The sequence below is a fragment of the Chenopodium album genome, chromosome 15, assembly GCF_948465745.1.
Source record: "Chenopodium album chromosome 15, dcCheAlbu1.1, whole genome shotgun sequence".
Classification (NCBI taxonomy): Eukaryota; Viridiplantae; Streptophyta; class Magnoliopsida; order Caryophyllales; family Amaranthaceae; genus Chenopodium; species Chenopodium album.
In genome coordinates this window covers 7,134,347-7,157,751 of record NC_137848.1, presented here as the reverse complement: position 1 = coordinate 7,157,751, position 23,405 = coordinate 7,134,347, and the positions used below count along the sequence as shown (strand labels likewise).

Genomic DNA, 23,405 nt, shown 5'->3' with positions numbered 1-23,405 from the left:
AGACTTTGGATAAGATTAGAGGTTGGCAAGCAAAGTTGTTAAACATGGCTGGTAGATGCACTTTAATCCAATCTGTTTTAAGCTCCGTCCCTGTTCATGCAATGCAACATAGTCTTTTGCCTGTTTCCATTTTGAATGACATTGAGAAGCAATGTAAAAGATTTCTTTGGAACAAAACTGACTTTGTTAGATACACTCCTAGAACCAAATGGGGAAACATTACCATTCCTATTTCAATTGGAGGGGGGGGGGTGGGTTTAAGATCTTTGAAGGAGTGGAATCTCTCTTTCATGGATAAGTTGGGTTGGATTTATCTAACTAAGCCTGACAAATTATGGGTCAAAATTCTCAAAGACAAATATGCTAGAAGAACAAATTTGCAAGATTGTTTTGCAAATTCCTCTCAATCTTCTATGTGGAGGGACATTCTCAAGGGTAGAGATTTATTGTTCAAAGGGATTATTATTAAAATAGGCAATGGGGAGGACTTCCTTATGGTATCATCACTGGGTTGGTGCTGAGCCTCTTTATAAAATTATACCAGATATACCTCAATCAAAATGTCTTTGGAGGGTTTCTGATATCATAAGGAATGGTAAATGGCATATTGATGCCATCAAGCACCTCTTGCCTGATCATATGTGCTCCTTAATTCTTTGTACACCTTTCTCCATTGCTGATCCCAAATCCTCTCCAGATGAAATTAGATGGTTGCATCATGTGTCTGGTGTCTTCACTATTAAAACAACTTATTTTCTCTCAAAAAATCCACTTCCTTTTTCCTTACCATTTCGTTTAAGCTGGAAGTCTTTTTGGAAAATCAAGGTACCTTTCAAATATAAAATGTTCATGTGGAATTGTGTCCATTCCATAATACCTTGTGCTTCCTTGTTAGCTTCCAAATTTCCAGGATTTGATCCTACTTGTGTGAGATGTGGTTCAAATTCTGAAACTTTTATCCATCTCTTTAGGGATTGTCTTCCTGCTAGCATTCTTTGGAAGATGATCTTTCAAAATCTTAAGCCTCCTCCTTCTTTTAACTATTCCATCTTCATGAACACAGACTGGAATGCTTGGTTGGGTTACAATTTCACTCAAACACCAAAATGGAAATCAATATTTATCATGGGACTGTGGCATATATGGAAGCTGAGGAATGGTTTCATTTTTAATGACGAAGTCTATAATTGCAACTCTATTTTTAACAGATTCATTATAGATTACCAAATCAATTCCTTTGTTTTACAGGGAACAAAAGGTTGTAAAAGCCAAACTTCTGATGGTGCAGGACCTTTTATTGTGAAGCCTCTATGCTGGAAGCCCCCAGAAGAGGTTGGATAAAGCTCAATACTAATGGGGCCTGGGTTTCAAAAGATGCTGGTGGAGGAGGGGGGAGTTTTTAGAAATGATAAAGGGGAATGGTACTTTGGCTATTCTAGCAAGTACAATGCCCCTAATGCTTTGGGTGCTGAACTGTATGCTTTAAGAGAGGGACTGAATTATGCAAGAGCCATGCCTCTTCAATACCTTGAATTTGAAACAGATGCACAGGCTATCAGAAATTTGCTCAATCAGGAAGGAGATCAAATGCATAACGAGTTAGCTGCAGTAATCATTGATGTGGCTAGATTACTCAACAACAACAACATGGTGATCATTTTCAACTCAGTCCCTAGGGAGCTTAATGCTTTGGCACATTACTTAGCGAAGTATGCTATGGGTATGGCTATGGGTCACACCCCTCATTATGGTTGTCCAACCAGTGCTATGGCAGCGTACATGGAGGATCTCAATGCCTTGCACATTGCCCCAATCCCCTAAGCTTTTCCTGCTTTGTTTTATCTCTCTCGTTTGTAATATATTTTTAGCTGCTACTTTGGGTTTCAGATAGTATAGTGACTATGCCTCTCAAAGAGCGCATTTTGCTTTACGCATTTCTTTGATGGATAATATGTAATTTAGGGCTTTGCCGAAGTAATATATTTGCTTCTTTTGTGTTAAAAAAAAAAAAAAACTTGATCTAATAAGCCTAAAAAAAGTCAAAAGTTAAAGTTTACAATCCATAAAAAGGTTGCAAAAGGATTTTTGGTGATGGATAACTCCTAAAAAAAAAACCAAAACCCATTCGCTTATCTCAATATGCCATACCTCATTGTCTCCCGGCTCCCGTTCAATAGATAAAATAAGGTCATACAAATATACCGCTCCTTCAATTTTAGAATAATTGACATAATTTGACTTATTTTTAACACCATATACTAATACGAGTATTAATTACTACGTATAATTTTTTTTACTAATGTACTCTGTATACAAATGATGTCACATAAAATATGGTTTTTTTTTTTTTTTTTTTTTTTTTTTTTTTTTTTTTTAAACCACATAAAATGTTGTTAAAAAGGCATTAACATAAAGTTTTACTACTATTTTATCAACTTATTTATTTTTTCATAATTTATATTAGTATTCAATTATATCTATTTAGAGTAATTAATATCATTGACAATTGTGTTAATTTTGATCGTGTCAGTTATTTTAGAACGCAAGTAGTATATTACGCCTTCCGTCCCTAAATCACATTCCTATCACTACAAAAAAATAGACATTTAGCAACAGATCAAATCCGTTGCTAGATTATACTTTTCTGTCGCTAAATATAGGTAGCGACAGATTTTGAAACGGAATTACTCCGTTGGCAAAACTGTTGTGTCTAAATGAGACTAGCGTTGTACTTGTTTTTTTTAAAAAAATTGTGTCTAAAAGTAGATGTTATTTGGTTCGACCTCACTCAGGTCAACCCGACTCGGCTGCATGTAAGGCTCTTTGAATCTCAATTCTCATAATAATCGCAATAGGTAGGAGTCGAACCCGTGACCTCAAAGTCACATACAGTGAAACTCTTACCAACTATACTAAATATTATTTCTTTACTTCTATGCACATAATTGATAATAAATGAAAGAAATATTAGAGATGGAATTTAAAATCCGTCTCTAGTTTAGCAACGGATTTTCAAATCTGTTTCTAGTTTAGCAACGGATTTTCAAATCCATCTGTAGTTTGTTTATAGTTTAGAGATGGATTTTAGTTTACATAATTCGTCTCTAAAGTAATATTTTACATAATACGTTTCGAAAATAATTTAGAGACGGAATTAAAAATCCGTCGCTCATATCAGCAACGGAAAAAAAAAATCCACCTCTAGTTTAGCAACGGGAAAAAAAAATCCGTCTCTAAATTTAGCAACGGAAAAAAATCCGTTTCTAATTTAGCAACAGAAAAAAATCTGTTTCTAATTTAGCAACGGATTTTCAATTACGTTTCTAATTTAGAGACGGATTAATTTAGAAACGGATTTTTTAATTCCGTTTCTAAATTAATTTAGAGACAGATTTTTTAATTCCGTCTCTAATTTAGAAACTGATTGAATTCCGTCGCTAGAATTCTGTTTCTATATGGACATTTTTTTGTAGCTTCTAACATTTATTCCTCACATAATAGAGAGAAATAAAAATGTAATTTAGGGACGGAGGGAGTAACAAATCCTTTTGTTTTTTTTTTTTTTTTGACAAGAACAAATCCTTTTGTTAATAAGGTGTGACTGCTATCTATTCTTCTTTTTAAATAAGCGAGAAAACATTATCATCAATTGATGAGTGTAAATTCTCACTTGAATGTATAAGTAAAACCACTAAAGTAATCCTGCATATGATGCTAACTAGTCTGAAAATTAAGGAATGACACGTGCTTTTACAATTTTTATTTTACACTCGGATGAAACATTACACCCCCTGATTAGCATTAGCACTAGCACGTGAAATGACGATACGTGAAAGGTCTAATTTTATACGATACACCCGAATCGAGTTGTGACAATGCCCACATCATAATCCCTTTATTTTGGGTGTTACAAATCAAAGTTCGTTTGAAAATTTTGTTGTCGGCAATTGTATATATTAGGGGACCATTGAGATTGGACCCTCTATGCAATCACAAATGTCATACTCATGAACATCATCTCTAAAAGAAACACGTGATGTTAAGTTTCAAGTGGCATAACAGAAGCCACAGACAATGAATTTGTACCTTTAGAATAAAGAACATGCTTAAGATCATCTCTTTATATTCGTTTAATACTGAGGATGAAAGAATGATGGACAAAATATGGGCAATCTGACCTAAAGGTAGTGCATGAGTGAGTAGCCGAAAAGAGATCAGCAAAACATCGATAATACTACTAGTAGGTTGAGATTGCAATTGAGCATAGAGATTTTCTTGTGCCGTTATAAATAGATACCCATTTTGCTATATGTTTGAGAAAGATCCTCAGGGATTTGAACCAGTAACTTATCGAACATAGATCCTCAGTCTTAACCACTAGGTCGAGACCTCATTGGTATGAACCAACCATATTATTAATTAATTTTACAAAAGAAAGATCATTTGAGTTAAAATAATGCAACACATTTTTATATTACTATAACATGCGTGAAGGCCAATCCATAAATAATGAACCTCAAGAAGCTTACATCTTTATGAGGTAAATTTGCCATGAAATTAAACCATGTATGTAATTCCAACCTCTATGATGTTCATGTGTGGAACTCTGAGTACAGCAGCGCCCCTCCGGCAATTTTTTCTCAGGAAAGCATAGAAGTAGTTGATGGCCAACTTCTTAAGAAACCAGGATTCTTTCTTTGCTCTGACATCTGCATCTCCTAGCAGATATGTGAAACCTGAATCGACAGCCTCTCGAAGAGCAGATAATTCGTACTCTAAGCTAGGATCCTCCTCTGTTGACATTACACTCGAAGGCAACTCCTTGGTGTCTTCTGACTCCATTGGCTGATGTCCTGACTCAACTGTTCGTTGATCATGCATCAGTGGGACTCTCAGCTCATTATCAGGGTCTACTGCATCTGCTGATCTCACTGAAGCACTGTCCATATCCAGTTCATTCATGTTGGCCTCAAGAGAAAGATCTCGAGCCTCATTGTGCAGAAATTTTTTCAGACTTTCAATAAGAAGTTGTTCAAATGAATGATGGTCTTCTTTTCGTACATCTTTGTAACCATAACGAGCAACACAACGAAACAAATGGTAGTCCCTAGGGCAAATCCTTCTAAAGAGAAATCGTTCATCTTGTGGTACTACAGGTACAGGAACATATTTGATACTAACAAAGATAATGGTAGAGTGAATGGCAGGAAGGCTTAAAAGAAACTGCCCTAGAATTGAAGGAATTCCATAAACTAGCTCATTATAGAGTAATCCAATTCCGGGGACTCTTACAGTTCCAAGAGTAGATCCGAGATCATGTATGAAATCCATAGAAATTTTATCCCTGACCTCGCTCTGATACTTTAGTACACTTCCATAGTTCCATGTGTACATTACTAGTAAGAAACACCCAGCAAAGGCTAAAGGAAGCCAACCACCCTCCAAGAGTTTTGATAGGACTGCTGATAAGTAAACGAGCTCAATTGTCCCAAATACAATAGGGAAAGCGAGAGCTAGGAATATGTTAGTTTGCCAGATCAAAAGCATGACTAGTGTCACCAAGGCAGTACTGACCAGCATGACTCCAACTTCAGCAATTCCTGAAATAACATTGGTTCACCATATGAGATCTTTTTTCAACAGTCGTGTACTCGTGTCATGCATATTGATGTAAGCTTAAAACTTAAAATGCATAGGTGATGCACAAGTGAACTTTGTAGTAGTAATAGAGGAATTGGAAAACATTCAAAAACAGGTTCCTTACCATATGCATTTGCAATGTCTGTGGTGTTTCTGAAAGTTGCAACCACTATAAGACACATTACCATCAGAAACCAGTTGATGACAGGGATATAAATCTGACCCATCTGCTTCTTCGAGGTGTGAATTACCTTCAACCTCGGGAAACATCCCAGAGCCATGGCTTGCTTTATGACCGAAAAGGTAGCAGATATCATAGCCTGACTGGCAATAACGGCAGCAAGTGTAGCAATCACGAAGACTGGCCAGAAAAATCCATCTAGTAACCAGAAAGTTTTATAGAAGTGTCAGCAAAAAGCTCATATGATATAAGACTAAGACCATAAAGAAGTAACTTCTCTTAAAGGTTCACCTGGCACACTATCATAGAATACTCGCTCAGCTGAGGCTGGAAATTTCATCAAAAATGCCGCTTGGCCCATGTAAGCCAGCAGAAGGCAAGGGAACACAACAGAAGTAAATGCAATCTGAAAGTTCCATCATTCATTATAAATAAACAAAAGTAGTGAGCCAGTGATGGAACTTAGAAGTACTATATGCTAAAAAGACCTGCCTGAACAGATCGTACGGAGAAGTGGCCTAGATCAGCAAACATTGCTTCAGCTCCTGTAATCACATAGCTCACAAATTACACTGATAGCATAGGTACAAGGATAATTCATCAGAATTATCTGAAAGTATTTCAGATAAGAAACAGTGATTTTGGGCTTTCAGCAACATATGCTAGTAAGAAATTATCTTCGAAACCAAGAAAAACAGGGGAAATAGTTGTAACAACCCAAGCAAATGGGAGTGTCTTATGCTGATTATGTAAACTGTAAGCAATGATCATGAGGAATTATGTTACAGCAAATAGCAACAGTTTGCTTTGATAAAAAAAGTCGAGATTGAATGGTATTTAATGCTAATGGGCTGAAATTTCACAACATAAAAGGCTGAAGGAACCACAACTCAAGGTAAAGCACAAATACCTGTGATGCACAAAACACAGCCGCCAAGAGAAGACCATGCGTGAACACCATTTTTCCTAAAGAAAAGGTAGATGTAAGCTGGATTCAGGGCCCTCAGGACAGTAATATCATGTCTGAGGAGGTTGTAGATTCCAATAGTTGCCAAAGAAAAGAACCACAATGACAGGGCAGGGGCAAATGAAAAGCCAACTTTGCTGGTCCCAAATCTCTGTATGCTGAATAATCCAACCAGAATGATCATCGAAACAATAACTAGAGCGTCTGTTATAACAACATAGCAAATCTTCAGTCCCATGCTTAAAGCATTCAATGACAAGTTTATAATTGCAGCAGCCCATCTTAAACACCTAGATATATTTGCATTTTACATATTATGTGATGGAAGTGATAACAGAATTGAAGCTTCTAAATATACTCAGATCAAATCAACACTTGAATTTTGTGGATACCTCCATTTGATAATATCTCAGGTCAATTAATTTCTTAATTTCCGAAACATCACCATAAACACTACTCCATGCATCTGTATTTTTTTTTTTTTTTTTTTTTTGTTTTTGTTTTTGGTAGCAGCTAGGAATTTAATTATTCAGAATTGATTATGCATCCAAAAAACCATAAATAATTCACCTACCTGTAAGATGTTGGATTAATATATAAAACTATTGTGCTCGCATAAGGGGTGAATGTACTTACTAGGACCAAATCCTTTTATCTCACCCTGCAAACCACTAACAGCTGACATAACTGCACAAGGAAATGAACGTAAGAGGAAACATAAGAAAGCAATTCACATGAAAGCATACCTACAATTATAGCACTTAATTATGATGTTAGTTGTATAAAGGAAACATTAGAAAGCTAATTCACATGAAAGCATAACAAATTCAATTTATTTTGCTGAACTTAAACTGTGGATGTGTGATGTTTATTGGGTAGCAATACCACATTCTACAATCTCCCTAAAACAAAGAGAGAATATTGACTAACACAAATATATTAATAATATATACTCTATTTTGATACATATATGTCTAAGCTCTTTGAAATAATTACATACCTGACATAGCAGGAGTCAAGATGCCGTCCCCTATAATCAACGAAGTTCCAGTAAGAACCAAAAATAGTAGAAGGGTTTTCATGAAAGCGTTCTTTTCCAAAATCTCTTTAATGTATAAAGCCCTTTCAAGTTCCGGAGTGGGTAGTTTGAGCCTATAGCTAGAGATCTGTTGGTCGGCTTGCTGTTGATTTGGAAGCTTATTCACTTTAGCGTACCTGCTTATAAGAGAATACAGTGCAAATGTTCCTCCTGCAGCCAGAAGCAGCCTATTATTTTTAGATGCAAAATAACTCATGATAAAGCACATAAGGCGAAAAGAAAGTTGGAAGATCATGTACCTTCCCCATTATCATTAGCTTTAAGCACTACAAATACATATTTTGCCAAGGGCACAAGGGCTATCGTATACATTATTACAGACAGTGCTCCCAGAACATCAACTTCCGATGTTATAGGCACCTTACTAAACACATCAGTGAATACATATAAAGGACTCGTGCCCACGTCACCATACACCACGCCAAGAGTTTGGAATGCCAATGAAAGAGTATTCCATGTAGATAGTTCCTGTATAATAATCAATTTGTATTCAATAACACGAACATCATATTTTAGTAGTTTGTTAAATTTTCGCCCATGGGCAAGCTTATACAAATTACTGGAAGAAAAGGCTAAGAGCCCAATCTGATATTGGCATTAGCATTGGAATGCAGAACAAAACTTCAGACAATATTCATTCCTAGTTTTCAATGAATCATACAATATGATGATTATCTCATCACTAAATTCAGAACAGCACAAATACAGGATTTGAGACACTATTCAATCTGTTATATGCCTTGATTTGCCTATGATCAAAGACAGCACAATAATATGCCACATTTGAATTAGTGATTAAAACCTCGCTAACTTTGACAATAGATTAATTGAAAGATGCATCAAGCAATGATGCACATATAAGGGAAATGCATTACTTCAAAATTTTTAAGTGATCAAATATATTAGTACCACAATAAATTCATGATCTCAAAGTGTAGACATAGTTTAATCATAAAATTAAATGTGGCCTATTATTTTGAGACAGGGCTACTACTAAGCCACGACAAAGCACAATCACAATCACAATCAGACCTCTAAACTTATCACATTTTCATCCCTCACTTGTCTGAAATTCCCAAAAATCTCAACACCCTTGATTAATGAATTACTTGAATTGTTTTTTTCTTTGACAAGACAATTGCAGTAAAAACATTAAACATCTAAATCAATATTGTATGAAGTTCTATTTTCAAACAAATATTTAATGCTTATTCTTAGCCCTTAGTGTTACATATAACAAAATCAATACGACACGACAAAATTAAACCATAGGGAATAAGAAACAAGACCTTATTGTGATGAGCATGAGCATCAGCAATCTGCATAGCTTCAACATCCAAAGAATTAACTCTTTTAGGCCTTTTCACAAGCCTTCTTTTAAAAGACCCAGAAGAAGAACTATATATATTCCTAAATTCATTTTCATCCATTTTTGACCAATTTGGCATTTCTTCTGAACTCACTTCACTTCCATCAACCCACCTTGAAGTTCCACTCCCACCACTTCCAACCCATGTCAGACTATTACTCTCTTCAATCAAATCTCCTCCCATTTTATTTTATCAAATTCTCAACAAAAGAAATGTATCAAAATTCAAATTACCCCCAAGAATCAACTTAAAAAAGATCAAATCTTTCATCAATCTTGCAAATGGGGTATGAATTTTGTACTACTTAGGATACATAATCTTGCATTCTTTCGGAATTAAGGTATTGAACTATTGACTTTGTTGCGACAAATATGGATTTTGTAATGTAATTTTAGGCATACAAGTTACACCCAATAAATAAAATCCTTCAATTTTTGATTGTTGTTTATCAAATTATGTAAATTTTACAAATTGTAGTAGGTAGTTGTGTGTATTTTTGTTATCTTATGTGATTTTTATTATTTATCAATAATTGATGAATTAAGATACTGCACTGTCACAGATCACAGTGATGGAGGAGGAGTACCGAAATTTGCATTCATATGACAAATCGAGCCGCACAAACAAGAACTAATCAGCGGTTGCCACGTATTATTTCATGGAGAAAAATGAAATAAAAAAGAATGAGAAAGAATAATGCAATAAAAGGTTGTCTTTTGATTGGTTGAAGAAAGGGTGACTTGAGATTTGCGATCATCTCTGATCTCTCTGATGTGTGACTTTGTTTTGACTTCTAGTTCCTTTGGATTAAAAATTTTGTACAATATCAATTTCTGTTGTAAGTTTAAAATGTACTCCGTATTATTTATTAATGGAAAAAAATAAAAATAAAAATAAATAAAGCTCACAACAACATACAATGTTCAATTTTTAAACAAAACTAACATCATCATATAAAAGTAAAATTATTTCATTTATAAAAGTAACTAGATGAAACCCGTGCGATACACGGTTTGTTAGTATTTTTTAAAAAAATATTTTTCATATTTATATGATTAAAATTGTTATTATATTAGTTTTAAAATATTAGATAAAATTTCTAATCTCAAAAAATAATATTTTGTATTTAATTATATAAACTTTAAAATCTCAATCGTTAATTTTTCTTACCGCGATGCACGGTTTGTTTGAATTTTTTAAAATAATTTTTGTATATATATATATATATATATATATATGCTAAAATTTGTTATATATTTAGATAAAATTCCTAATATCAAAAGATAATATTTTATATTTAATTAATTTAAACTTAAAAACATCATTCTCCAATTTTGCTTGTGTGGCATTTGAATTAATTAATTCTAAAAGAAATTAATAATCTCGTATTTAATTGGCTACCACTAAAATTTATTATCCTACATGGCATGCTGAAAAAATTAAATCCTACGTGGCTCTCTAAAAACTCTGGAAAAAACTCCCCTTTATATATATATATATATATATATATATATATATATATATATATATATATATATATATATATATATATATTAAATCTTAAATATGTAGTAGTCCATGAATCATCTCACAGACTATATAATTTGAGTGTGTCAACTCTCAATCTGCTGAACAAGAAATCATGTAGATTTGTGGAGCTATGTAATTTTACAAAACAACAACCTCTCTTGCACTACACTAAGGGTCTGTTCACTTCAACTTAATTTCAGTTCACTTCAATTCAGTTCAGCTCTAATGAGTTCGGTTCAGTTCTGTTCAGTTCAGCTCCAATTAGTTCAGTTCAGTTCAATTCAGCTCAGCTCCTTATTTTCTTCTCTCATAAAATATTCATTTCAGTTCTGTTCAAGCTTCAATTAGTTCAGTTCAGTTCAGTTCAGCTCTAATTAGTTTAGTTCAGCTCAATTTAGTAAATGAACATACCCTAAATTAATATTTAGTTATTTTGTATGGAGTAAAATATAAGGGGAGTCTTAAAAAAATATCTCTGCCATTGCTTTGAGAAAAAATGGTCAAATTTTGGCTTTATTATGATTTCAATTGTTACTTAGTTTAAGGCCTTCCCCCTTCCTACAAATGGGTAAATTTTATTTTATTTTAATTTATTATTATTATTATTATTTTTACAAAAGTCGCAGCTTTGCACATATTATTAATTCACCAAAAGTTCAATACCGTTACATAGAGCCCCGTGGATTTCAGAGGGGCCACTCTTCAAGCCAAAACACAAATAGAATAAGAGATTATATTACTTAAGGGACCATAAGTGAGTTAGTGCAAAAACAAATGTCTTATTCATAAACAAATGGATCATCATCATCATTTCTTTTAAAAACATGATGCTAAGTGGAAAAACAAAAGGCAATACAAATAAATTTGACATATAGAATGAAGAATATCCTTGAGATGATCTGTTGTCCCATTTCCTTGTTCTTTCAATATTAAACCCAGATATTAGAGTACAAGTTTAATCTCCAAAATTAAAAAAAAAATTCCAAGTTTGAGAAAAAAATTGTCAAAACATGAGCTCCCATAACTGAAAGAACCAATGATTATGAACTCTTACGTGCTACTTATGCATTAGAAATTGGGACATAGATTATTCTTATATACCACCTCTGTTACATACTATGTGTAACTTTTGAATTTTTTATATGTCACAAATAATACATTAAAATTGTACATGTACTCCGAGAGCTAGTATGTAACGGAGGTAGAACAAGGTTTAGAAACCCAAGAAAAGGTCTAAATGTATGTCTAACAACATACGTTTATGTTGCAAATAGAAGAAAATTGTTCATCCTCTAACAATGCAAAATACATACGAGTAGTATTAAAAATCGTTAAATCATGTTTCACTCAAACACCCTTAAGAAAAGAAAAGAAAAAAAAAAAATTACTCTTCATTTTATTTTTGGTCCAAAAAAATTTTACTCTTCTTTATTCTATTATTTTTATTTTTCGGAAAATTTTTAAATTACCACTCAAAAAGGTAACCATTTTCGAACTAACCACCCGTTTAATCTATCTATCTATCTATATATTATACAAAAAGACAAGCGCTTCAATGTGAGATTGACAAATGTCTTTATGATTCGCTGTCTTTTTAAAAAAAATTTAAAATTTTTATTATACATTTATGTTTCCATATAAAAAAAAAAAAATTCTAAATATCTTATTCTAAATATATAACACCCCGTTCTTAAATTTGGAGTGTTACAAAATAACTAACTTAACTATTATAGTAAAGTCTAGAAATATTAAATCTCAAATAAAAATAAAGTGTTAGGATTATATTTTTGGGAAATTGCCTTTGTCAATAACATACTAGCATAGAGTGACATTTCTTCCCGTAAAAAAAAAAAATGGCATAGAGTGATATTTCTTTACTCATAATGTAATCAGTTATTATAATAGATGGTTGTGATAATGGTCATATCATATATTATAGTAAAGTCTAGTAATATTTTTGCGACATAATGAGCAAAAGAAAGAATTATACAAGTATTTCGGATTACATGATACTTATTGATACGAGCATAATGGTCAGAGCATCTACTATATAGTAAAGTCTAGAAATATTATTTCTCAAATAAAAAAAAAAGTCTAGAAATATTATTTCTCAAATAAAAAAAAAGTCTAGAAATATTATTTCTCAAATAAAAAAAAAAAGTCTAGAAATATAATGGTAGCATGATACGGTAAAAATAAAATATTCTAAATATTAAAATCAAATTATAATATTCAAATAATAAAATAAGATACAAATTTTTTTGTATTCATCTATATAAATAATAGTCATGGTCATAGACTTATAGTCATATAAGTCTTTATATTTTTCATTTCAAGGTCATGTTATATATCCATATTACCTAAAGGTTAATATATTATGCTTCAATATGACATTCACATATTTGACCTCGCCCCTCTTAAAGAATCATGGTGAATAAATTAAATTAAATTAAATTAGATATATACAATCCGAATAAAAATATATACAAATTAAAGTGAAATAAATTAAATTAGTTTAGATTAAAAAAAATATATATCTAATGTAACTTTTTTCCTAAATTAAACAATATTTTCCTAACAATAATTATGCCAAAAATTTATGCATGTATAATTAAAAATTCTTTCTCAAAAAAAATTAAAGATTCCGTACAATTTTAAATTTTTTTTATTAACATAGATTTCTAATGAAATCTATATGAATATCGAATATTCTCATTTCTATAACCATAAATTTTCATATTTTCGTACTAATGTAATATTAATATTCAAAATTTAAATAATTACAGTATAAGAATATATGTCTGTAAAAAAATATATTACATAAATGATTGAGTAGTTGATGAGATTTGTCTTTTATTCTTAAAAATCATAATAAATATCTTTTATTCGTATAAAAATTAACCAATATCTATATCTATAAATTTGTGTTGTATATTCTATCAGTTGTTGCTTGGTTGTATATTATGTAATTGTTTTTAACACAATGTTTTGCTTAAAAAATGTATATAGTTGTGAGTCATATATAAGGTTATTATTGTGTCTAAAGATTTGGTGAATACAATGGGTAAAGCAAATATACGATTCTATAGCTGCTGAAGTGAATGGTATGGTAATAAAAAAAATTTGTTTTTATCTATGGGAGATAGGAAATGATTTAGTCTAGTTCTATTATATAATTATGTGGTGTACAATTCATTTATTTTTCAATTAAAATTTTAACATTATAAAAAAATAAAAGGGAATAAAATAAATCAAATACCAAAGACATAATTAATTTGTTAGTGAAATAGAGCCCTTTATTACTAAATTAAAAATTATGTTATTTTTTTTCCCTACGGGATTAATAATGTTTTTTTTTCAAAAAATTAATAAGTTGATTTATAAACCATGCATTGCACGGCACTAAGCTAGTTTTTGATTTTAAATTACCACCCCTTAAATTAAATAAATACTCAGATTACCGCCTATTTTAAAAATTTGGTGGTTTTTCCGTCTGTGGGCACCACCTAACTAACTTCCCTCCTATTTTTTTTCTTTTTTTCTCTCTATTTAATCATCTCACTCATATATTTCACTCAACCTATCATCATTTCTTTCATTGAATTCAACACACCAATTTAATTTCATTTCTAAATCCCCCAAATTTTACAACTTCAAACAAAAAATCAACATATCACCATCATTACACTGTCACCCTTCTCATTCATTTTCTCTCTCCTCCCCTCACTACTAAAAGATGAAGATGGCGGCTCTGGCGAAGATAAGGTAGGTGAGACGGCGGAGAAGATCATTCTCCGATGGGATTCCACTGTTTTCTGAGGAAGCTCGTGAATTCAAAGCCCCAATTTCAGCTCCAATTCGATTTGAATTCAAAACCCCAATTTCTGCCCTAATTCGATTTGATTCCATGAACCCTATTTCCCAAATCTACCTATTTACCCCAATTATAGTGAAATTTGGTGAAGGAAATGTGAATTGAAGTTAGGAGAGCGTTTTAAAAGAGAAAACAGGGGAAAAAAAAATCAGTCAAAAGGGTCAAAATAAGTGTTAGGTGGGGCCCACAGAGGGAAAATCCACCGAATTTTTAAAATGGGTGGTAATCTGAGCATTTATTTAATTTAAGGGGTGGTAATTTAAAATAAAAAATTAAACGGGTGGTTAGTTCGAAAATGGTTACATTTTTGGGTGGTAATTCAAAAACTAACCTTATTTTTATTTGGGTTTTTCTAAACTATTATGCCTTGAGGTTGTTGAGTTTTTAAAATTTGTCCATGCTTTTATAAAATTACAAGTTGTGCCCTCCAACTTAAGCTGCTTAATAAACCGTACCATCTGACGTTAATAATTAAAAGAAAATAGGAAGTAATAAGAAGCGGATGAGAGAAAATGTAGAAGTACACCGAGAGCTCGACATATCCTTTTGAAAAAACGATGAAAAGTAGATGAGAAAATGTGAAAATAATTCTTTATGTTAATTCCCATTTATAATTTTAATTCAATTTGGGCGTGAAATTTCTCTCCAAAATAGGGTAATTAACAGTTAAGACAATTGCTAATGTTGGGTTAACTTCAAAGGGTACGATTGAATAATCACCTTAAGTTGTGGGGCACACATCTTGTAATTTTGATAAAGCATGGGAACACCTTGGAAACTTAACAATCACGGGACATATCTTAGAAAAACCGTTTTATTTTTGTCTACTGGGCTATTCAAAATATGGCCCATACAATTGGCAATAGTCCATCAAAGCCCATAAATTTTTATGTTCAGTTAACCCCTTAAACCAAAAAGAGTTGAGTTTTCCCAAATCAAAATCAGAAACTTGTTTTGTATTGCAATTTGTAACTGTAATCACGAAATTCCCCTCTCTTGATCAAGCCCTAGGTTTTTCTCTCTCTCTCTCCTTACTTTCTCTATTGATTTCTTCGTCAATTTCTTGAATTAAACCTTTAATTCATTCTTAGTTCCTCGAATTTGTATTTGATAATATTCTCATAAACTTTTCTCAGCTATCAAATTTCAGGAATAATGGCTCGAGTCTATGTCGGTAATCTGGATCCTCAAGTCACCGAACGCGAGCTCGAGGATGAATTTCGAGTTTATGGCGTTCTTCGCAGGTTCTAATTTTTTTTTTTTTCCTTCCTTTTCTTGTATTTTACATGAGTTTTTTCCTTAATTTTGATCCGAATAGTTCAAACAGGGATTTCCTTTTTTTGTTGTTTTGATTCTGAAATTTACATGTTTGGTAGATTTGTCTATCTTTTCTTGATAATTGGGTGATTTTTATTTTGTATCAAATTAGATGAATTTAGCTTTGATGATGATTTTCTTATGCTAGCAAATTACCATGATTGCAGTGTGTGGGTTGCTCGAAGGCCTCCAGGCTATGCTTTTATCGAATTCGATGACAAAAGGGATGCGCTTGATGCAATTCAAGCTCTTGATGGTATCTTTTCTTCTTGTTTGGTCTTTACTTGAAGAAATTAGTTGGGTGGAGGATTTTTTCGTTTGTAAAGTCTACATTTTTAATAGGTCTTTAGCTTTGATGATAATGGTTTTTTTTTTTTAATCAAATTCAATCAATCAATTTGATTATTATGTGTAATCATTGACAAAGACCCTCCTCCTCCATCCCTTACGATCCAATGCCTCCTCCTCATGCAAATCCATATACTTCATGTCCTTCCTAACTCCTTCCAACCAAGTCATTTTCTTATCAAATTAATACGGGTTTTTTTTTTAAACATTTTTTTTAAAAGTTTGCTGAGAAATAAAAATTTTGGATCCCCGTTCTTGGCTGTTCTTAATCTTTCTTACAACTTTGTTGTTCATGCCATTGTGTATTACATGGGGATTAGTGGATTACTTTATCACCCTTTAGTTGTTTATAGCGCAATGTAACTTGTCATGAAGGTTTGATTATTGTCACTATACACTATTTGGTATTTTTATTGTTTTGGATCTCTCTTTGATGTTTGATGTTTGATGGAAGTTTGAATTGCCTACATTATGTCTGAGTTGGCCTAGTTGCAATGTGAACGTGGTGTTCTTGTCTTCTGGAATATTCCCCCTCCATGTTTAGAATTATCATGTTTGCTTTGTTATAAATTACCATGTTGGATTACTCATGAGCAAGCTTATACAACAGGAAGGAATGGCTGGCGAGTGGAATTGTCCCGTAATACAAAGGGAGGTGGAGGTCGTGGTGGACGTGGGCGTGGGGGTGATGATATGAAATGCTATGAGTGTGGTGAACCTGGTCACTTTGCTCGTGAATGTCGCTTGCGAGTTGGTTCAAGAGGGGTAGGTGGTGGACGGCGTCGTAGTCCTTCCCCTATTCGTCATCGTGGAAGTCCTAGTTATGGCCGCAGGTCTGCTTTTGTGATTTAGTGAATGCTTCTCTATTTGTGTATTATTCTATGAAGGATGGTTATGTTGATATTTTGGAAGTTCTTTCAGTGCTTTTCCAATCTATTGTTGCAGCTCAATGTAGGCCAATTGGTTCTGTATTTTTTCCTAGTTATATCATAAATTTGTTTAATAGTACCCTGTTGCCTAATCAATAAGATGCTTTTTGTAAACTTTGCTTGCCATCTGATTTTTTTGTCACTGTTTTCTCAACTTGCAATGATTGATGTGATGAGGTTATCATGTGGCAGGAGTTATAGCCCACGTGGATACAGCCCACGAGGAAGGAGGTCACCACTACCACCAAGGAAACGGAGCATATCACCTGCATATCGTCGTGGTCGAAGCTACAGTAGATCACCACCAGTTCGTCGTGCTCGCCGTGCCTCACCCTATGCTAATGGGTATGTGAATTTTTTCACATTAATCACCTACCATGATATTGTTATTTATTGTTGATAAAATATCCATTTATCTATTACTGGCAAAATAAATTCTTAGCTTGTAGTTGTTTTATAATCAAGATGCGAGTTTTAATGTCTAATACCTAAAGGTTACAGTTGCTGTGAATTATTATTGGCAATTGCCTATTTGGTAACAAGTGTTGTTTAATCTCTATCAAGTAAAGCTGTTATGTGATTGATGTGACTCTCTTAGGTTTTGAGTACTATGGTTTTTTTTTTCCCTATTTTTGGAGGTTAGATGGGGTGCTGTAGAGTAACTTGTAGTGTAGACTTTTATGCAGTTGTCGAGATATATAATTACATTAATTTACTGTTGCCCCTGGTTGAGCTTGGTGTGGTGTATTTATGTTTGTAATAGTAGTATTTACCACACTAAGTTATCTGTTTCCCTCTCTTAGATCCCCACTTATACACTTCAATCTTGTATTGCAGACTATATTCATGAACTTTTTCTGTACTTCCAGTCTTAATTTATTTATATATTTTTTTGTTGCAGAGTTTGATGCTGATAAATGGTGGTGGAGCTTTTTAGGAGGCAACAGTTGCAGCCAGGATCCAACAATAGTACTATTAGGAATAGAGACTTGATATTACTGTGCATATTGAAGGCTATGAAGTGCTTAAAGTTTGCTTCGGGGGCTTGGATGGCTTCTATGCTGTTTTAATGTAGGAAGTTTACTGCACATCCCTTCTGCATCAGTTTGCTCTCTACAGCTCTCTGAATGTTGTAGGTTTCTGTTTGATTGCCATATTACTGCCTTTTTATATTTTACTATTAGTTTTGTGATCAAATGCTATTTTCTTGTTCTATAATCTTCTCAGTGTGCGTGTGTATTCTATATGAAGTTGGTATTTCTGAAAGACTAAAAGTTCATATTTCTTTTGTGAAGTGTGATTTAGGATGCAACGGCATCGTTTCGACTCTTACTGCTTACCGTGCTCCGTTTTTTCAAATCTGCTTGTCTGCGTCATCATCTGCTTGTCATCGCTTCTTCTTATCTTCGTGTCATCATGACTCTGGAACCCCACTACATTGGCCGCCCTCAAACTTTAAATTTCATCATGTATGACCAAGCTGCTCCACTTAGAACATGCTCACTATGCTTGCTCCAGTTGAAGGAGATGAGACCTCGTCACTTTTCATCTAACCTGGTTGTGAGGGCATAGGAACCATCAAAAATTTGTTTCTGGATGATCTAAAAGTACACACAAAGTGTAGAAAAGGAAGTAAACTGCACATGCCCCTTTGATTATAAGATTCTCGATATAGTAACATACTTCTCAGGGAACATTATGGACTTGATGTCCCAGCTTGTCAATGGGACTTGGTAAAACTACTGCTCCAACCGTTATGTCCTCAGGGCAAAATAACCTTTTTTTCTCTTGCACAGTTTCCAGGACATCAGACAAAGGCCCTCAGCAGGTAAGGTTATTTTATTTGCCTGCTTGCTATTTTGGGTATGTTGCAAACACATTTCTTAGTCACTTCACTCACTTGTTGACTCTGTTTTTCTCTTCCTCAAATTATAGATGTGATGTGAACATGATCGATGCATTGTTCTTTCTTTTCAAATTTTGTTTGCCAACATCATTTAATATTTACATAGTTTGAGATGGGGACTTAGGAAGGATGTCATTTTCTTTTGGGTGCGTCACTAGTAGTAAACTATCAAGAACCAGTGAATTGTTTTGAAAATAGTTATCTGCTTTGAGACTGTTTCTTGCCTAACATGCTTAATAAATCAGGCTAGTGCTTATTGGTCTACATTTTAAATCTCTAAGGAACTTTATCTTTGGAGTTCTCAACAACTTGGCTTGCCTCCAACTTACATAGAGGGATTCTTTTTTATTTTGATACTTCTTGTAGAGTTGGTTTGGAAGAGTATCAAACTGTGCAAGCCTCTAAATGATAATTGGCAAGTTGCTTCTTTGCTTTCTTTTGATTATTTTTGAATACATATTGAATGGTATTGTGATTAGCTTTCACATGAAACTGAACACGTATTATATGTGAAGTAATAGCTGTGCTAATGGCAATGAGTTTGTGTGCAATTGCGTGGAAGGTCCTATGTTAAGCTATCGTTCTTTTCCGGTTGGTACCTGTTTTTTCTTTAAAACACATGTGACATCTGTGCATAATTTCACCTAAACGCCTGTGTATGTTGCTTGCTGTATAGAATTTGGTTGGTTTTCTTAAGTAACAAGAATCCAGAGCTTCTTGTTACTTTTTCCATGTGATGTTTGGGGACATCTTTTGTATGACCTCTTCAAATTCAAGTGAAAGATTGTGGATATACTTGATAACCCCAATCAATCAATCAATCAATCAATCAATCAAAGCCTTAATCCCAAAAGTGGGGTCGGCTAACATGAACCAAATTTGATTATTCCGTGTAGTCATCAACATAAATCTTTCTCCTCCATCCCTTACGATCCAAAACTTCATCCTCACGTAAATCCATGCACTTCATATCCTTCCTCACTCCTTCCAACCAAGTCATCTTTGGTCTCCCTCTTCCTCGTTTAATCCCTCCATGGTCCCACTCTTCCACTCTTCGCACCGGTGCACCCTCGGGTCTCCGTCATACTTGATAACCCCAGACGTTTCTAATATGCTTGAAGATGGAGATAGATTGATATGTGTTGTCACCAAGCCAAATGTTAATAATACACTTTGTTCGTGTGATTTATAATGCACATGTTTGAATTAGTACTTTTTATTTTTTGGTAAAATGTGTAATTTTTTTTTTTGGGTTGGTAAGGAGAAGGGCCCTACCGGGCCGAAACCTCTCACAGGTCCTCCCGGCACGGGTTAACGGGCTAGACAATTTGGAAGAGTGGGGGAAGTTAAGGGAATCCAACTCTCCTAAATTGTCACTAGTGGGGATTGAACTCCCAACCTCATGGTTGGAAGGTACTCTCCTTTCCACTAGACCAAGCTTGCCTTGGTTGGTAAAATGTGTAATTAGGCGTGCTAGTCTTGGTGTATAATCTCTTTTCTTTCCCAAGTAGTCCAGTATGTTAGAACATAAATTGAATAGTTAATGTCAATTTATCCTTGGTTCAAAATTTAATCTGGCACCTACTTCTTATGTTTTGAGCTGAACTTTTCATTTGATTGCTATTTAAATTCTTGTTATGATACATTCAGTATATAGTTGTTAGTAATGTGTAAATGTTAAGATCCCACAATATCCTTCAAAATTGGCGTCCATATGTAATATTTGCACATATCAACAGAATACATTAAATGCATCATGTGGAAAAGAAAATGTACGTTGCGCATTTTGTAGTTTATTTCAAACGTATGATTTTTCACTCCCTCCACTACCCTTCATTTCCGTGCAAATTGAGAAATGGGCATGACATTTTGGGATGGAGCAAGAATGAAATTATAGGAATTTAGTGATGATGAGTTCTTTCCAATTTTTGTCAATTTTCAAGCTCGCTATTGAGGAAGTTTCATGTCAATAGACTTCCAAGTTCCAACTACAATGCACCATTCATTATTTTGTTGAAGCATAAGGTGGAAAATTCAAAGTAAACGGTCAGCACCTAATTAAATCATTGGATACATTATATTAGTCAAAGAGAAGGAACGGGCATACATAAGGTGGAAATTCAAAGCCAATGGTAAGCACTTAATTCAAAATATAATGATGATAGATTTGGATGGCTGATTGACTATAAAGTTAGCTAAAATATAAAGCTTATCGAAGTTAGATACAGGCATATAATTTTAGACATGAGTGCAGGAAATGTTGAAGCTTCCTTACTTCCCAAACTCGATGATATCGAGTCACAAAATGAGAGGCTGCTAGGAACTGGGGAAGGAATTGGGATCGATATCAGGAAAGCTATAGTTGATCTCAAGGAGTTGGAAGTCATTTGAAATTCTGAAGTTGTCTTTGAATATCTTTACCAGTAGTACTAAGTTTATGCTCTTTATGATACTGTCTATTCTTCCTCTTTTTGTTTTTATGGTCTTTTATGATATACAACTCCAGAAATCAGTAAGTTTTCTTTCATCAAACCCACTACTACTGCATAACTACCCCAAATCTGTAACAATGGTGTACCTATATAATTCCTCAGTAAACAGTACTGCTCCAGCCTCACATGATAATTATCAAGTTGTGTCGTACTATAGTCTTTCCTCCAAAGACAGTGACAATGAGTTCACAAGTTATACAACAATTGTTGATCAAAGAAGGGAGTTTTTCATAAACACATTCCAACTTTCTCTCTTTTATTTGCTTCTGTATCCCTTTCTAGAGTTCTTTAGCTTGCGCTTAACTACAAAAATTGCATCGAAAGTTCATGCAGTTGATAAACTGCCAACACTCAGAGAGCTGTTTAACCAGAAAGTTAATTTTGGCGGTCCTTTTACTACCTATCTTTGTGTTCACTTACTGTCATCATTAACTTTGTTAGGTCTTTCTTGGATAATACTATAGAGTAAACTTCTCTTCTCAGGTCCTAGCTACTATGATCAGTCTATATCTTTTTGGTATGTACTGTTTGTTGCACTTCAGTCAGTATTGTTTTTAGCTTTGCTTTACAAGTACCTTGATTGGAGTGCATTTTGGAATATGGGAATGGTGATTTCTTGTACAGAGGAGCAAACTGGGATTGCTGCGTTAGGATTGTCAGAATATTACGGCAGGCATTGCAAGAAAACCGGGTTTCAGTTGATGCTCGGTTTTTTTGTGTTTGGTAATGCTCTGAGGCTTCCTTGTTTGTATGCCGGATTATGTAATGGAAGTGTGGCTGGTGTTATGATCACTTCCGCTGTTATAATGTCGGTTTCAATTGGAAATTTGGTGAAGTGGATTGCTTTTCTGTTGTACTTTGAATATTGTAAGCAGCAAACGATGGAAAAGAAGGTTGATGATCATAAGCAGGGGAAAACTATGAAAGCAACTGGGGATTTATCTTGATATTTTTATTTAGTTTTTCTTTGAGGCTACGCTTTCTACTTGCAAAATTGTGTGTTATAATTTGATTGTTTGAGTTGTAGTCACTGCAGTTCGTGTTGGGTTGGTTTTTGCGGAGGGAGTTTAGTGAACAAAGTTCTTGTATACTTGTGCTGTACATTCATGATTGAATGGCTCAAGTGTTGTTATAGAAGGTTGTTGAGGAAGAGCGCAAAGCTTTGCAAACTGATGTATCATTGAACCATCTCTTGTTCTGTTTTCAGATTATTTCAGTGTTTATAGAACTAAGAACATTGGTAACTTTATAGAGCAACATATAGAAAAACTTGAATACTAGTCATTTATCTTGATTTTAATCAATTGTTGGTCCTTGCAGGTGCTTGTATGATGATTCGTACAGTCATTTTGTAGAAAGAACATAATATAGAAAAATAATGAACATATAGATATAGTGAAAAGAACATACTATTAAAATATAATGAACATATATCTAAAGTGAAAAGAACATATTTGCACTAAAAAAGTGTGAAAAGAACATATTCATTTTCTTTGATTGCAAGTGTAATGTTCTTTTATTTGTGTCATAATATTCATTGCTTATTGTGAAATGTTCTTTGAAATTTGTCTTTAAATTATAGTGGGTATATATGAATAATGTTCCTTACATAATATTATCATGTTCTTTATTAATATTACAGATGTTCTTTAGATATATTTTTTTTTTAAAAAAAAACATATAACTTGATATTCTTTACCAAACAGTTGTATGTTCTTTACAAAACAGTTACATGTTCTTTCTGCGTTTTTC

At 33.5% G+C, this 23,405-nt stretch overlaps 3 protein-coding genes across 7 annotated transcripts; 2 read left to right on the top strand and 1 right to left on the bottom strand.

The window, feature by feature from the left end:
• The first annotated feature begins 477 nt into the window (after positions 1–477).
• LOC145580693 (uncharacterized) lies at positions 478–1,341 on the top strand. Its single transcript, XM_081637818.1, has one exon. The coding sequence runs from the start codon at positions 478–480 to the stop codon at positions 1,339–1,341; it is 864 nt and encodes a 287-aa protein (XP_081493944.1).
• Positions 1,342–4,464: 3,123 nt separating this feature from the next.
• Positions 4,465–9,743, bottom strand: LOC145581755 (putative potassium transporter 12). Its single transcript, XM_081638782.1, has 9 exons — positions 9,177–9,743; positions 8,127–8,355; positions 7,789–8,037; positions 7,425–7,475; positions 6,732–6,992; positions 6,314–6,366; positions 6,113–6,227; positions 5,765–6,019; positions 4,465–5,600 (listed from the first exon to the last, which is right to left on the bottom strand). Exons 1-9 carry the CDS (start codon positions 9,438–9,440, stop codon positions 4,558–4,560), a joined length of 2,520 nt encoding a protein of 839 aa, XP_081494908.1. The 5' UTR covers positions 9,441–9,743; the 3' UTR covers positions 4,465–4,557.
• Positions 9,744–15,573: 5,830 nt separating this feature from the next.
• On the top strand, positions 15,574–22,861 carry LOC145582841 (serine/arginine-rich splicing factor RSZ21-like). Of its 5 annotated transcripts, none has more exons than XR_014099951.1 (7): positions 15,574–15,672; positions 15,798–15,905; positions 16,146–16,234; positions 16,937–17,159; positions 17,448–17,600; positions 18,157–18,387; positions 18,551–22,861. XR_014099951.1 is itself a non-coding variant. In XM_081639870.1 (6 exons), the coding sequence occupies exons 2-6, from the start codon at positions 15,817–15,819 to the stop codon at positions 18,161–18,163; spliced, it is 561 nt and encodes a 186-aa protein (XP_081495996.1). In that variant the 5' UTR covers positions 15,574–15,672; positions 15,798–15,816; the 3' UTR covers positions 18,164–22,861. The 5 variants fall into 5 exon arrangements, 2 of the variants coding, with proteins under 2 accessions (XP_081495996.1, XP_081495997.1); XR_014099950.1 differs by having other exon boundaries at positions 18,157–19,083; positions 22,137–22,861; XR_014099949.1 differs by having other exon boundaries at positions 18,157–21,293; positions 21,416–22,861.
• Positions 22,862–23,405: the final 544 nt, after the last annotated feature.